We start from the raw sequence: 16,427 nt of genomic DNA, 5'->3' as shown, positions 1-16,427 counted from the left end.
ATCTGATAACAACTTGACCATTTATGACAAGATTGTTCCTTAAGAACCTTTCAGTTTTATCCACCTATCTCCCACCTTTTTTAGTCCAAATACCCCACAACCTCCCCTCTCTAAGACAACTTGGTATTTTTCTAGCTCCAAAAATAATATGGAAGACAACATATATATTAGCAAACTAATCTATGCAATTCCTGTTTCCAACTGGCCATGACTTCTAAACTGCATTTCTTGTCCAGCTGAGATTTAAGGCTCCAAGGAGCAGAGAGCAAGCCTCTCTCAGATATTTGGAACAATACTGAACATTCTTGGTATGTTCAACAAATAATGAAATAAGCCACTGGACCGTGCAACAGTCTCCCTGAGAAGAGTTCCCTGATTTCACATATTGAAATCCAAGCAAAATCTTGGAAGAAATGCCACGCAGAAAAACTCAGCCCTGGATAAGGAGAGATAAAATTGAACTGAATCAAATGTAATTCCCTATTAGAAACCAGGAGCTAGTGATGGAGAAATGCACAGGAAAACATCAAAGAAGGAAAAAAATAATTAAGCACTGAATTTGTTAATCACCGCTTACAAGTCGCACTACAGACTAAAATCTCTTTGTCATTTCTTCCAATCTCCTTTTATCTGCACAGCGAATAAGGGCAAACGGAATTATTTCTATGCAACTAGTTAAAAAAAAAAAAAAAGAAAAAAAAAAGAAAAAAAAAAAGAAAAAAAAATTATCATAATCTTTCCCACTTATTTTCCTTTATAATCTGTGCACTGACTTTAGATTCCTACAGCACCATGATGCCTTGTTGAGTCTTCCCTTTCATTCTTTTTCATGAACAATGTTGACAGACTTGGAAATGTTTCTGCATACATCTTACAGAACACCAAGACTTCTATTTCAGATATATGGAAAAAAGAGACTGAACAAACATATGCTTACAGACACCTAAGTGAAACCTAAAGTCGCACCTAAGAAAAGGTAAGAAACAGGTAGTCAAGTTATAGCCCTGAAAACACATTTATTCCTCAGACCAGGACCTATTTTTTAGTTTTAGAATGATCCTTTAGAACAGTTTGACTTCCTTTCTATAAAAAGTCCTGATCCATTTATGCAGCCTCAACACAAAGACCCAGTGTAAAATTAGAGGTGGCTGCAAGTCCCTTAGGCTCTTCATTCTCTGGAAATCAGAACTTCTCAGCCTTCAGAGTACTTCCCAAACAGAAAAGTACAGCTCAGAAATGAGAAACAATTGCATTTTGACATATTTAAACTGACAAAGCAACTACCACTCTTTGCATCAGAGAGTTTCAAGTACTAATTCACCCGAGCAAAGGGAGAACTACATGAAAGACATTATAGAACTACATCCAGTATTTATCTGGAAGGTGTTCAAGGCCCACCTGAGAATGGTAATTAATAGGACACCAAGGCCTTATGAACCTGACAACTTCATTCTGTTGGAGACAAGAGCATAAGGAGAGTAACAGTGATTAAGCCTCCTTGTGGGAAGTTGGTGGTTAATTTTCACCCCCTTCAGCTGATCGGATATGTTGTATGCTGCCTACCATGTTTCAGAGGACAGCTGAATAATTAGTGATCACTTTATTGTTTAACATACCTCTCCAATAAATGACATTACATACTGAATTCAGATGGATAACTGAGCAAAATTTTTCTCCCTTTGTATCTTTCTTCTAAAAAAATATTTCTATCTTGTTTTGCTATGAAAGTACATAAATAAATGCTGGGCAGTTTGATTTCACGGACTGCTGCCAAAATCTTAAGAAAGATTCCTGAGATCTAACGTTAGAAACTTTCTTACACACTGAAAAGATGATACGTTTTACTTCTCATCATGAAAGAAATCTTTGTGCCTGGGAGGAATGAAAAAAGCAGCTAAAAAGATGCAGATTTCTGCAAAAAACTGATATAGAAAAACAAAGAGACAATTTTTGCTTAATCCATAAAAGTGTAAACACTGATACTGAATGAAATTTTGCAGAAGGCAGTCAGAGTGCAGAAGTGATGAATTTTTTGCTTTCAAAGATGTTGTGCATCAAGAAGACGAGGGAAATCAGATTTTACACTGGCAACCTACTAATGGGACATGTACAAAGACAATTCAAAACCAGCAGCACAAATTCTGCTATCTGCCAGAGATCTGAGTAAGCAAAGATTACTGTGTACAGCTTCACCTCAAGCACTTTATCCATGATATAGTGAGTGCCGTCTGTATATTATGCCCACACATACACACATGCCATGCTGAAGCAGGAAGGTTTTCTTTTATTTTTTTAATATGGGAGTACATCAGAAACTGCATGCTAGTAATATGTGGCATAAAATTTAAGAATTTATACATCTTATACATGTGAATCTTTAAAGGCTGTAACATAAAATTCTTGTTTTTAATCAAAAACCATCACATAACCATTACATATTGGGCAGGGGTAGTTCTTTAAGGATTAACAGTGATTAATCCCAGAAATTCCATGAAGAAGATCTTCCAGATGAAATTGCATGATGCTTTCTATACAGCTTACTAGGTTTTAAATAGTAATATTACTGTTTCCCTGAAAAGCATACTTTATCCTAAAAGGTGTTGGTGCAGAATACCAAGCAAAGTTTTTCTAAAGAGCACATCTCCAGTTACCAGAGCTCCTCGATAACTTTAGCAAAGTGTCCTTTAAAGTATCCTTTAAAGAGTAAAGGAACTTGTTTCTACTGTTTCCAACTCTTCCCTTCAGCTCTTTCGTCAAGTGAGAAGAAACTTGAAAATACCATTTAGTTTCCAAAATGTAGGTTGTTACTAAATTCATAGCATTTAGAACATTTTATTACAGTGATTTATTTCCTGTTTTAAGAGAGCAAGCATCTCACCTTTGGATCTCGGAGAAAAAGTGCTCTTAGGATAAGGGAGTGAACATCTCCAATAGGTGGGTAATGCATAAGGAGTCCCAAACAGGTCTGATAATTACTCGAAATCACTAGAATTAAAATTAAAAAAAAAAAAAAAGAGAGTGAGAGAGAAAATATTACTGTCTTATTTTGATATTCTAAACAAGTACTTTTTCCAGTAAATTCATTGCAGTTCAGATTTGGCTCTTTTCCCACGTGGTCTCTCAGAACTCAAGTAATGCTCAGAGTAAAAGGAGATACACATAATCAAAGCTTGTGACTATGTTTGGTCCAGTATAATTAAGAAGAGGTCTAAAACTATGACTTTATGTGACAGACATTTATGTCAGCTCCAGATTCAGATGCCTCGGTTCAGACCTCCATAGCTGTGCCTGCCCCAGTCAGTGGAGCTCAGGGCAATACCATCAGCAGAGCTTCAAGAACTAGTCCTATACTGCAAAATGGGCATGGACTTTTCAGACACTCCTCCACACACATTTACATTGAAATGTGATAATTTGCATTTATGGCTTTATGATAAGTTTGCCCCACTCTGACCAATTTTTGATGAAATATCTTTTATGTTGTTTCTAAATACGTATTTACGCACATACACACAGTCAGATACTTATGGATATGTAAAATTATTCAACAACTCCTTGTTTTCTTTTAAATCAGAAACTTCACAAAATATTCAGGAAAAAGGGAAAATACTAGATTTTAACTTCATAAATACTAAAAAATATAGTACACCATTAACTTGCTAAGATTTTTTCACTTATTCAAGAAAATGTTTATCACGCTTTGCTAAATTTTATAATTTTGTTCCAATCTGTTTGATTTTATCTGAATCTATGTAAGCATACTCTATGGCTTTTCGCTTGTTATTGTCATCTTCTGTTTTTTTTTTCTTTCCTTCCCAAATCTAATTATGAGTGCAATTATTAAAGACATCTTTTCAAGCAGGTCTATGTAAACTACTTCATTTCTTTTGCACCATCTAAATCCAGGCAATCCATCTGCCACAGCTGTCAAAGCAATGCCTGTTAATGATGCCTCCACTCAGCAACATAAAGACTGCCTCCAACAATAGTAATTGTAAATAAATTTCTAACAAACTTTACTGTTCTGAGAACTTAAGGTGTAGTAAAAAATACCTTTAATTAATCAGGATATTGCAAATACAAAATTATTTTGAATCAATAAATAGCAAAATAATGCACAGTTTTGCGGACAGAGAAATTTAAATGGTTTACTTTATTTTCTTTCATGTGAAAGCTTCATATCCTCCTGCACCTTACCTCCCTCAACAAGAGGATTATGGGGAAAAGATGCAGGACTGGGCAAAATGAATAATTATAATCTGTGTAAGGAACCACTTTATCATCTTCATTTCCGTTGCTGATCCGACAGCTTGTAATTTCATACATCTGCTTTCATTTGTAAAGCACTCACTTATCCTACTCATTCTTTATCTTTTCTGCCTGTTCTTTTTCCTACCCTTTGTTTTTCTTGTTCATATTCAGGTACCTGCTTTTTCTTCTTGAAGTCACAAAGCTGGCATAATGAACACAGTACAATGGCCTCCGTCAGAGTTCTTTCATAGTGTAATACGAGCACCACTCAGAACATACCCAATCAAACTCGCATACATAAATCAAATTTAAGATACTGAACTGCAGTTGTGATCATGATGCCTTTTTACCAAAGCAAATAAAAACAGTGAATATTGATATTAAATGCTAAATAGTTTTATAAATGATAGACAGTAACACCAATGTGTTTCTCTTTTGAAAAAATAAGTATGTGCTCTATTTTGAAATGTAAAATGGATAAAAAATTATTTTTTCTTTATTTTTCCTGGAAGAGTTATTTGCTGTTTCACAGATATAGAAAAAGTGAAATATAAAAAAAAAAAAAAAAAAAAAAAAAAAAAAAAAAAAAAAAATTTAATGGTGCAGACTTGACCCCTGACAAAAAACCCCTTATCATCCATAAAGTTAAAAAGGTTCCAGCACTTTAAAGGGAAGACCTGAAAACTTTTACATTTTTTTTTTTTTAATCATCTTCAGCATTTCCCCCACATATTTGAACTCAAAAATGGTAGATTTAGATTGGCTGTAAGGAAGAAACTCTTTACAGTGAGGATGGTGAACACTGGCGCAGGTTGCCCATAGATGTGGCTGCCCCTGGAAGTGTTCCAGGTCAGGCTGGATGGGGCTTTGAGCAATCTGGTCTAGTTCAATATGTCTGTGCCCGTGCCAGGGGATTGTCTAGATGATCCTTTAAGGTCCCTTCCAACACAAACCATTCTATGATTCTTGTCTCTTCAGGACAAAATGTGTAACATTATACAACAGATGGGCAGTTTTCTTAAAACTTACAGATAAACAGCAGTAAACCAAAATTGAATATGTCTATTGGTGTTAAATGGATTTCTAAGAATCATCTGTAGGATGAAGTTTCTGGAAGGAGATTCTGTGAAATACAATTATCCAGTCTCGGCAGAAGCTGGTGTGCCCAGCTGCTTTGTAAAAAGCTTCCTGGTTCTTCAGCTGTGCTTTTCCTTCTTTCATTGTCTTAGTGAGAGCCACACCTGGATCCAGCTTCTGCTGTGACCCACAAGTTCTCACTTCCCCAAAGAAGAATGCTACTGACATTTCTAGGGAAAGGAAGAGAGAGACTCCTCTCCATAGAGAAAACAATCTTACTGTCCTTTTATTACTATTGTAATTCAGTGCCCAGAGGAACATCAAATTGCCTTTTCCCTTCTGCTGTAGAAGACTGACCTTTCTCCGTTGGCCCAATAACCACCCCTGGATACAAGCAGCACTAATGTGGTGGAAAACCTGACCATTCATAGTACTATCCTCAACAAAGTGTAAATTTTCTGATACATTTAATTTCTTAAAAGTTTAATATTTGATGTCACTGATCCTGTGTCCAGATTAGCTCATAAACCTGGAAGGGTGGGACTACTCCCCCCTGCTGCTTTATGCATGGCCACGTTCTCCTTAGTAGCCCCTAAACTGAGTTAAACATAGACAAATGAACATCTTGCAGTATAACAAAAATAACTAAACAGTTCCTGTAAGAAGAACCTATGGCTCCTTTATTTCTCTCAAAATATTCACAGTGCTTTTAGAGTTGAAAAACTAAATTCTAACAATGGCCATACCTACCCCTCAAGTGGAAACAAGATAAAAATACAATTATTATAATACTGATCAGTCAAAATTAGCTCCTGGTGAAAAAATGGCATTTATTTACTACACAAAATATAGACAGGTCTTCCAGGTTTGTTCATTCTCGTCCTCCTTGAAAAGAAGTAGATAAAATACATCTATTTTTGCATGACATCCTTCCCTTCATTCTGATTTCATCAACAACTGCATGTATATTCACACTGGTGAAACAGAAGTAAATATTCATGCTTCTGATTTTACAGATTAAAAAAAAAAAAAGTTTTGCAAGAATTTTTCAAAAGGAACACAGAAATAATTCATTAAAATTTACAGCTACACTGGTACATAACCCTACACTAGGCATGTGAGGATTATCACTCCACAGACAAAGATCTGCTTGGATTCAGATGTAAAACTGAACAGAGCAGTTTACAGAATAGCTGTGGACATGATTATGTATCTGTAATCTCTAAAATATATAAGCAATAATCTGATAATCTAAATGTTCCCTTCTACTCGCATAATATATTGTTCGAGCAACAGAGGATTTCAAAACTAAAACAAAGATGAGAAATACAGCAGAAAAAAGAGTTTCTTAAAATCATGTCCTTGAGAACATCATAATAGAGCACAGAAAAAACCTTCATCAATTCTCAAATTAGCAACTTTCACCCATCCCCAAATGTGTTGTTATAAAAGAATCAGCACAATTTCTAAACTTTCAAATGCTTTGAGTACTGCATTATTATAATTGCTTATATTTGACATTTTTATAACATTATATTGTAGGAACTTTATTATTGTTCTTATTGTTTCGAAGTTTCTGAACTAAAAATTTCCCGATGGTTTATTTAAATTAAAGATGATTATCACCATTGGATGTTCTGAGCTTATGTTTCCTTTCACCAAATAAAGAGAAGCTTTTATAAACTTACTTTATTTGAAAGTGTTTTTAAAATTACTACAACTTTGAACTCTGTCCAAAGCTCAAATATTTTCAGCAATAAAAAACACGAGGAAAACCAGAATACTTTCTTTTACAGATATATAACAAAAGGTTTTTTATGTAATCAAGAACTGTGGAAATTGTTATGGCTTGAGCTTGACCTTGGAAAAATAGATTCAACTTTACAGTATTTATGACTTATTTTGTTTCCCCATTCTGTTATGCTTAGAGTAACTAACTAGGTCCAGCTGTAGAACAAGAAGTTACTTTTTACAGAAACAGTCAAAATATGAAGTATTAGCTGTACTGATGAGATGACTTTGCCTCTCATTTTGGTAAATGTACAACACTGCAAAGCTATTTGCTACTCTATTTACTAAGCCTGGGAAGTCTAGAGAAAAGAGGGAGACTGATTTCATAGAAAAGCCTGGAACACATTTTTAGCTCGCATTTTGGTTAACTCATACTGATACTTGTACCTCAGCAACACAAATCAAAAGAAAACAAAGCCAGAACAACTCTCCCTCCCCAAGAAGAGAGAAGCTTCTTAGAAGCACAGTTCTTACGTGCTGTTTCTTTTAAAGGTAAGCAATGACATAAAACAAAACACTGATGATAGGAAACTTTCTTACATGCCTCTTCAGAACACATCGCTACCAAAAATTTTAATTTACTTCTATTTACTGGATATAAACAAGCAAAATTTAGACTGCAAAACATAATGACCTGCAATCAGATTATCCTCAAACATCAGCATTTATTTTCAAACCTCTGACCAGAATTAAATGTCCAGTTTTTTGAGAGGAATGAAAGGTAGCTCTATATTCTGCATGTTTATTAAAAAGTAATTAAAAAACACATGAAGGCAGGCAGTGGAACAACATGTACGTGTAAAGTACCACATTATATTTTCAAGACTAGGCCCTAAAATAGGAACCACAGATGTTGAAAACTTCCTATGTCCTAGAATACAAAATTGTGTCAAATATGTGACCTTGTTATAACCTAAAGCTTACAGATGGTATATACTTAACTCTGAATAACTTGCTATAGAATTCATATACTTAATGACAGCCATACATCTTGCTGTGAAATGCATACTTTGTTGCATCAGTTGCATACAGAATTTTTTGCAGAATCTGATAGGACAGAAATAAATGCCTCAATTATCATTATGTATCTTTCTCCTCACATTTACAATTATATAAGCTAACAAAATTTTCTTGATTGCTTGTTTGTCCCAACTTAATATTACTGGTCATCACTAAATTATAAGAATTCACCTGTGCACAAATTTCAGGTGTACTGAACCAAAGTAAAATAATTTATTTTAAGATAATTTTTTTAAGATGCCACTCTTGCACAGAATAAATATATTGAGTAATTGCTACTCATCTTTGTGTTTTACTCAAGATATCTCTTCAAAAGTTGTGAGCCATTGTCATCTGCATTTTCTCTTTTCTCACAGGGGAACAGCATAAAAGTATTTCAAGTGTCGTAGGGAAGCTTTACTCAATTCATGAGCTTGGTCAGAAGGTGGAGCTCTAGACTTGCCTGTATCATTCAGAGCACATAAAATCTGCAACTCCATGTAAAAACACAGAACTACTCACAAAACAAACCTGCATTTAACTCCAAGATACAATTTGTTTCATAAATACAGCAGGCCATGTCTGGTAATAATTAGCTCCTTTCCTTTTATTTGTAATGGCTTTCAAAATGTTAAAAAAGTCATAATGAAATTTAGCATTTTTAAGGTCTCTTTTTCTTTCAAAGAATAGGTTTGCATTCTTTAAAAAAAAATAAAAAAATTGTAAGACAGCTGGTACTTACAGGCATCTCTGATATACAACAACATGGCTACAAAAATGTAGTCGACTAAATTCAGGGTGATACTGTCAGCAAACAGAGCATCCCAGACAACCAGAAGATCCTGAAGAGGGAATTCACGTCCGAACAGGAGCCTTACCCATCGCCTGAAAAAAAAGGGGAAAAGTTATGATTTGTATTTCTCCATTTTACCAAGTATGGTAAAGTTGGGACACATATCCCAGGATCAACTACAGTCCCAAACATTTTACCAGAAAATTTTGCTAAGCGTCAAGATCTGTAATAACGATTTAACTAATTGTGTTTGTGGAAATGTTACTGCATCTACATCCAAGAAATTATATATTAGAGACTGTAGAAGCTTCACTGACTAATATTATTATGTGGGTGACCCTCAAAGGACAAAATACATCAACCTCATATACCACATTTTTGAGCATTTAATGTGATAGTGACCTAAGATGAATGGGAGAAGATGTTATGCAAGAATGGCCCGGAAAAGCAAAAACAGGAGGGTGAAGCCAGTGGTTTATGAGAAGCCCTGAAAAGCACAGTCAAGCAAAAGCCAGTTCAGAAGGAGATGCCAAACAGCAACTAAAATGGACCAGGTCACAGTTACCATGAAGGGGATTTCTCCCTGTTATGGATGACAGTGTTTGCAGCTCCATGTAAAATATGCTATGGATTCTATTTTCATGAAATCTAATTTAAATCTTTACCAGATTTAGAGATAATCTGCGTATAGACTATACTGTTAATTCCTGTTCATCTCTGCACTGTTTTCCTACCTAGTAAAACCTGAAAATTTGTCATATTAAATGCCATATTTACTCAAGGCTGGAAGCCTAAGATGCAGTAGAAGAAAACTGTTTCTTTAGATTTCTCATTTCTGGTTCTGACTCTTACACTGACTTACTTAGTGACCTCAGAAAAGGCACTTCTCTGCCCTGTTCCAGAACAGACTCACTAGCTTTATATCTTTTTAGGTAGGATTATCTAAGGTCACATTTGAATGAGCTAAAGAATAGTTAGTAACATTAATCCTGAAATAGTTATTACGAAATGGACTTAAAAATAATGAATTACATTTTTAGCTGGGATATGCAAATAGCTACGCATGTGGAATGTGTTTATTCAGTGGCAAGAAAAGATTGATTGCAAATTTCTGCTAAGCAAATTAAGTCATTCTTTAAAACTCACAAAAATTTCTAAAAAAGCAACTAGAAATTTCTTGTTCAAGATTAGTTTCACTCGTAAGAATTCATGTTTAACCACTTTTGTTCCAGAACTCATTGTTGGTTTAAGGCATCTGGGGTTTTGTTTTTTGTTTTTTTTTTTCTAATTTCAGTATAAAGAAAATACTGGACAAATGAATTCCAGCATGCCCGTCTAGCACGAGCTTTGAAGATAGTAACAGTCTGTACAAAAAGACAGTCTCTTATAAAAGAAATTCAAAGGGATTATTGCGAGTGAAGGTTTTGTTCGCTAAACTTTTATTCCTCACGCCACTGGAACCATATGTACAATCCACAGAAATATCCACATACAGACTTAGAGATCACTACATAGAATCTTATCCTTGCAAGATATGTTCCCTGTTAAAAGTCAAAATACGTGATTTCAAAAGATGGCATCATCTCACTCCTATCTCAGACATTTATGTTCTAAGGTCTCGTAACTTTTTATGTTAGTACAGTGATTACAGAAGTCCCAATATTAGCTACAACAAACCAAAAACTCTGTATTTTCCTCTCTGATCAAAGCCCTTTCCTATAAGGACTTATTTTGAGACCTCAGGAAAAGAAACCAGAACTGTTACACAAAAGCAAGGCTTAACTAGTGCATTTAATACCACATCTATTCTACCTAAGGGGTTTTGCCCTGCAGTGCCCAGCCTGCGGGAGATTATTACCCTGTGGTGACACAAACATTACCAGAACTCTGCGTGAAGCCCATTACCTGCCTTAGCAGCCCCTCCCACCTGTAAAACCACAGCTTTCAAGTTACACAAACTTAGGCAAGAAATCTCAGCAAAGCTTGAAGCATTTGAGCTGACTTTGCTTGCAACTACCCAAGTCTCATTCAAAAGCCTTGCTAAGAGTCTAATACACTACAAGAGAAAAAAAAATACACCATGGTGTAATGGGATTTGTTATTAGTCCTTTATTAGAAATCTCTTTTGCTTCTTTACTACTTCATTATGCAGTGTTAATCGTTTGTAGATGCAGGTTTATTCTGCTCAAGCAGAAGTCATTCCTTTTTTTCCCCCTGCTTTTATATTTTCTCCTGGGAAAATTAAATCTCATTCCCCAGAGGTATCACGTTTCACAGATGTAGACTGCTGAAGAACAACTGGACTTCCTTTTGCAACCACAATATTGCCGTTAATTATTTGAACCTTCCTGTCTTAAAGGGAGTAAGCAATTCATACTGTTGTAAATGCATATATACTAACAGCTCTCTTATTTTTTTCAGCAACGTTTAGCTCACAGCATCTATAAACTGAGGGCCCTATTGCCTATGAACCATGCTGCCATATGGCAGGACTTCACTCAGCTTTTATATTCATAAAAGAAGATCTTGATTCCTTAACTAAGTGTCCACACTGAAAAGCTGTCTTTCAAACTAACACATTTTTACTGCTTTTACAAGTATTTGCAGAGAATTTAAGACACCCTTAATAACTGCCTCACACATGATAAACCTTTTCTTTTTGTTCCTCCTCCCACCCTTTTTTTTTTTTTTTGTTGAGATGGCTGTGTTTTAATTATTGTTCTGTCCTGTTAATCTTGCCTTACATCTGTTACACCTGCAGACTGTGAAACTCATAATAGTATACCTTTTATCACATGTGGTAATACAATAATTCATATTTTACCAGGCACACTTAGCAATTAAAATCTACAAAAAAAACCCCAGATTCTTTAAAGCCATAATACACCAAGGTACTACTACCTACATTGTAGAATATGTAACTATATCTTCCACTTACGATTCCTATATAATTAAACCAATATTCTCAAGAGATCAGTAATTACTAGCAATAGATAATGATTCATTAATGACCTTACTATATAGGGAAAGCAGAAGAAAACTCTGTGCTAGTAAAGCCATTAAAGAAGGCAATGATCCAGCTTTACCAGTTTTAACTAACACCACAACCATTTTGACAGAGATTTACAGGACAATTTCCCAACCATCAATATTTAAACTTATATCACGCGTTCTATATATTTAGTTCCTTATCTTCTCAGTCTTCTTGTGAAGCAGTGAATTATTTTTTAAAAAATTAAATAAGCCAAATAAATGTTTACAAATGAGGCAAAACAAACAGTTTAGGAATGTTTGTGAGGCCAAAACAACACAATGAAAACAGAAAGAATAAGAAAAACTGTAACAACAGGAAAAGGGAAAACATCACTCTGAAGCTAAATGACTTGATCTAGGACTTACAAGTTGACAACAAAGTGCCTAAAAAAGTCTATTGTCAGGAGCATGTTTTCAGTCATTTATACATTTGCTAAACTCAATGTTGAGTACAATTTCCACTCCAAGCATCTGCTCAAAGCTTGATTTTTTTTTTTTTTTCTTCGTTCATTGATACTATTCATTAGAATAAGGCTAAAAAAATTCTGCTCGCGCTTAACTTAGTTTTTTCTGCAAGCATTTCACTAAGGTCTAGAATCCAAACAACAAGGTCTCTGGTATCTTCCTTTTTACTGTGCATATTAAAAAAAAGAGAGAAGCCAAATTTGGTAATTACTTGTCTGACCTAAACACAGCAGAGTGAAGATTTCCACAGAGCATCTTCTGTTTCTTCCTAACTCTTGCCACCAGCCCAAGAAAGCATCTGCCATCCCATGCTTCATCCCAGCTACACTATTCTCCCCACATGGGAAATGGCAGAAGTGTGTGTCATCCCCTGCAATGGCTACTGTCACTTGGGGGATGTGGTGGCAGAGGATGCTGTTGCTCTGGTTTCCAATGCTTGCTAGACTAATCAAGGTCTTTCAGAGAAAGGAGGGTCAGTAGGATTTTGCAGGATGTAATTTCATTTTCAGTGCAAGTTTTGCAGCCTTTTTTTTTTTTTTTTTTTTAAAATAAGAAAATTATTTAAATGGACTGTAAGTATTGAAAAGAACACCATCTTATCAAAACTAAGCACTTGGAAGCTGAGGAATGCCAAAATTAACATCAGTTGTTTACTAACTGAGAAAATGATATGTAAGCTCTGTCTCTTTAAACTCTGTCATGAATTATGTTCAAGCAAACATTTGTAGCCAGTGCAATTTACTATGTAAAGTCATGGTCAATAATTTAGGAGAAAGGGTAGACAGACTTGAGCTGTGATCTGCTTGTTCAAAATTAAGATATGGAAAAAGGATGAGGAACGACATTTGTATAACATTTTCAAAAGAACTTAAAATTATACAGAAGATGAAGACTTTAGTAGTTCAGTGCCACCAGAAAGCACTGCTCTGGGGAGACTTGATGCCTGCACTAGGATTTCAGGCTGCGTTTTTAACCTAGGGACACCAGTGGGCTGCAGATGAGGTGGGTGAGTACCTCCTGTAGAGGCACCCAGGGGTAACACGGGGGCTACTGTTCCTACAGCAGCACTCAACTCTTGCACGGATGAGAAGGAAATGCACACCAAAAGCACCCTCAAAAGAAGACATTTGATTCCAGAAACTCTCACAATTTGATAGTTTCAGGAGACAAAGTGGAGACAGGAATGTTCAATCAGAGGATGTTTATGGTAGTTCACTTTCTTTTAGTGACATGAAGGGACAATCAAGACAAGCCTTAGCAGCATTCCAGCTTAGACCTCTTACACAGCTCATTTCTTCAGTGCTCCATTTCCTTCCTTAATAAATCTCATTTTTATTAAAACCACCATGGCTTTATTTGGTTCATGATTTTGTTCCAAATGTCCTAGAGAGATTAATAAAACCTTCAAATCATGCCAAACAGAGAAGGAAACAAGCCTGAAGTATAATCACAACTTGTTCTTTCAGCTACTCTTCTTCAAGGCTTTAGTGGAAGGGCAATACTGCTTATGGTGCATGAGGAACTCTTAATGATCACAGATGAGAAGAAAGATGAAACAGCTAAGTGTCACAATTAACAAAATGGCATTTCTAAGATAAACAAAACCTTATTAAAATCCAATATTTTGTCAGAACAGAAAGAAGCCTGTGAAATCCCTACAAAGCCAAAAAACTGGTATAAGAAGTTATGTGGGAAGCTCACCAGACTCATGGATTTACAGAGACTTCTAATGTGTTCGATTTAAGCACTAAGAATTTTACACACGGCATACCCTCATATGCACACTACCCATAAATGATGTACAGTGTGATATTGTTACAGCATATGCTCCATTTTTTTGCCTTAATCTACTTAACTTGTGAAGGGAATGAAAACAGACATCTTGCAAGAAGATGTGTTTACTTCAACCATAAATTCAAATGTTAATTCTGGATTTATTAGATAAAATTATGTGGCCTTTGTCATTTGAGAAGGCAGACAAGATGATCAGATTTTCCTTAGGCTGTAAAACATTTAAATATTATAGATTTCTACCACATTGTCTCCAGCAGTGTATGCTGATCGTAAAAAAGTGTGTGTGATAAGGAGGCAGAAAGTATGTGTCATCATCTAACACATCATTCAGCTTCTCCTTAGACTTAAGAGATAACAGCGAGTATATTAAAAGATTCTTCTTATGTATGTCTGCCTTATCTGTTTAAGTAATTTCAGACTTGCATATGGAGTACTATTCTGCCAGAGAATGACATACATGCTTTAATATGCCCGTGATCTGGGTGGGATTGTCCTGTCCTGGACTTCCAAAAAGGCTGCTCACTTCAACCCAGCTTCTCCTGTACTGTCTGCATGAAGATTTGGTGGATCATTGCAGCAAATACAGGAATCATGGTCCTACTGCTGGATGGATACACAGTTATACAGGTTATTTGGTTTCCCTTTTCTATTTCAAATTCTGTTTGGCTTGTGGTCACATCTGTACAGTTTTAAGTTTTACATAGTTATATTAAAAACCCCTCAACTTGAAGGAGTATGATATCCACAAGCTTTCTGTTCCACAGCTTAGACACTAGGATCTCAATGCAAAGATAAAAATTACAGTGCTTGAAAGCAATTCAAATAAAAAAGAAACTAGACATTTACATTACAGATTATAGGTGTTTCAAGTCCACCATATGTTTTGCTGTCAGAAAAGAAGCATTTAAAATTAAAGAATAATGATAATAAACACTCATTTATTAATATATATCTACTCAAATTCAGGCTAAGTGAAGAACACTAATATTGTACATAGTTTACTTTGTTGCCTTCCTTCCACTTGGGAAAAAGGTTTTGATATGCTCTATTGACATTCCCTGTCTGTACATATCCTGAACTTTTTAATATTTATTACCTTATCAAACACAGACTAGCGTATCTCTTTAAAAGAAATACCTTGAATTTGATTTTTACTGAAAGGTGACATAAGCATCTAGAACTCACATGGATTATTTCCTTTCCTATTTGATTTTTTTCAGATTGCTGGCAAAGATTACTCAATATTGCATCTAAGAAAAATTCTTTGTGTTTTGGGAGAACTCTTATTAATGAAGGGTTTTCTTTATAAAAAATGAATTCCTAATAATTACCTTTCCTTCTTACCGTGTTTTACCCTTCTCTGCAAAAGCACTTACTGCAGTTTTAAGCCAGACCAATTCTAATATACTGACTTGCAGAAATGCACTTAAAACAAACAAACAAACAAACAAATGTCACTTCTATCCTCAGAAAGGTTAAGAAGGACCCAAGGAACTACAGGCCTGCCAGCCTCACCTTGATCCCCGGAAAGATAATGAAGCAGCTAATTCTGGAAACCATTTCCAGGCACATGAAATGCAAAAAAATCGTACGGAGTGCTCAGCAACTGGCTTTTCTTTAACACTAAATTTCAAAAACAAGAGTTAGGAAATTGAATTTATTCAGAAGAGAAAACAGAAAGAAATTCCTGAATTTTCAGCAGGGCAGATGAGAGAAACTGGACCTGTAAGTGCAAATTTATACTGTGGATGTAACTCTAAGTGATCAGAGACTTGCACTGAATGTAGCATTCAATTTAAGAAATTCTCTGCAGTGAGAGGAAAGTTCAGTTCCTTTTGCATTCCTCCTAACCATTACAAGTAAGAATACTTCAATTTTAGTATTTCAGATAAATAACACTTTATAAAGGCTTAGTAATTAACAGCTATTCAAGCAGTGCATTGACACTGCCAGCCTGTGTTTGCAGCAAATAAAACAGTTACTGGACTGTAACAATTTACCAACCACTCATTAGCGTGAAGCGTGGATAAAAATGTACTCCAGAAGTTACCTACAGGAAGAATGATCTCAGTGAAATAGCTAACATACTTTCAGCCATTGCTGATTTTTTAAAGGACAGAAATTCTAGGCAATTGTTATTATTTTTTAAAAAGGTGGGTGAAGTTGACAACAAATATCACAGATCAAAGCCAAGGCACAAGTTTTTTTAATTTGGCCAAAATAC

General features: G+C 35.3%; 1 protein-coding gene across 7 annotated transcripts in view; it reads right to left on the bottom strand.

Moving 5' to 3' along the window:
* TBC1D5 (TBC1 domain family member 5) overlaps nucleotides 1-16,427 on the bottom strand; it is a 317,128-nt gene that overhangs the window by 71,195 nt on the left and 229,506 nt on the right. For all 7 annotated transcript variants that reach the window (XM_040072842.2, XM_040072823.2, XM_058421817.1 and 4 more), the window contains 2 exons: nucleotides 8,861-9,003; nucleotides 2,879-2,985 (listed from right to left, as the gene is read on the bottom strand). In XM_040072842.2, coding sequence (XP_039928776.1) covers nucleotides 2,879-2,985; nucleotides 8,861-9,003 — 250 coding nt within the window. The remainder of the gene's footprint in view (nucleotides 1-2,878; nucleotides 2,986-8,860; nucleotides 9,004-16,427) is intronic.

This window comes from Hirundo rustica, chromosome 1 (assembly GCF_015227805.2).
Source record: "Hirundo rustica isolate bHirRus1 chromosome 1, bHirRus1.pri.v3, whole genome shotgun sequence".
NCBI lineage: Eukaryota > Metazoa > Chordata > Aves > Passeriformes > Hirundinidae > Hirundo > Hirundo rustica.
The sequence above is the reverse complement of the archived record's forward strand: the minus strand, read 5'-3'. Positions and strand labels throughout refer to the sequence as shown.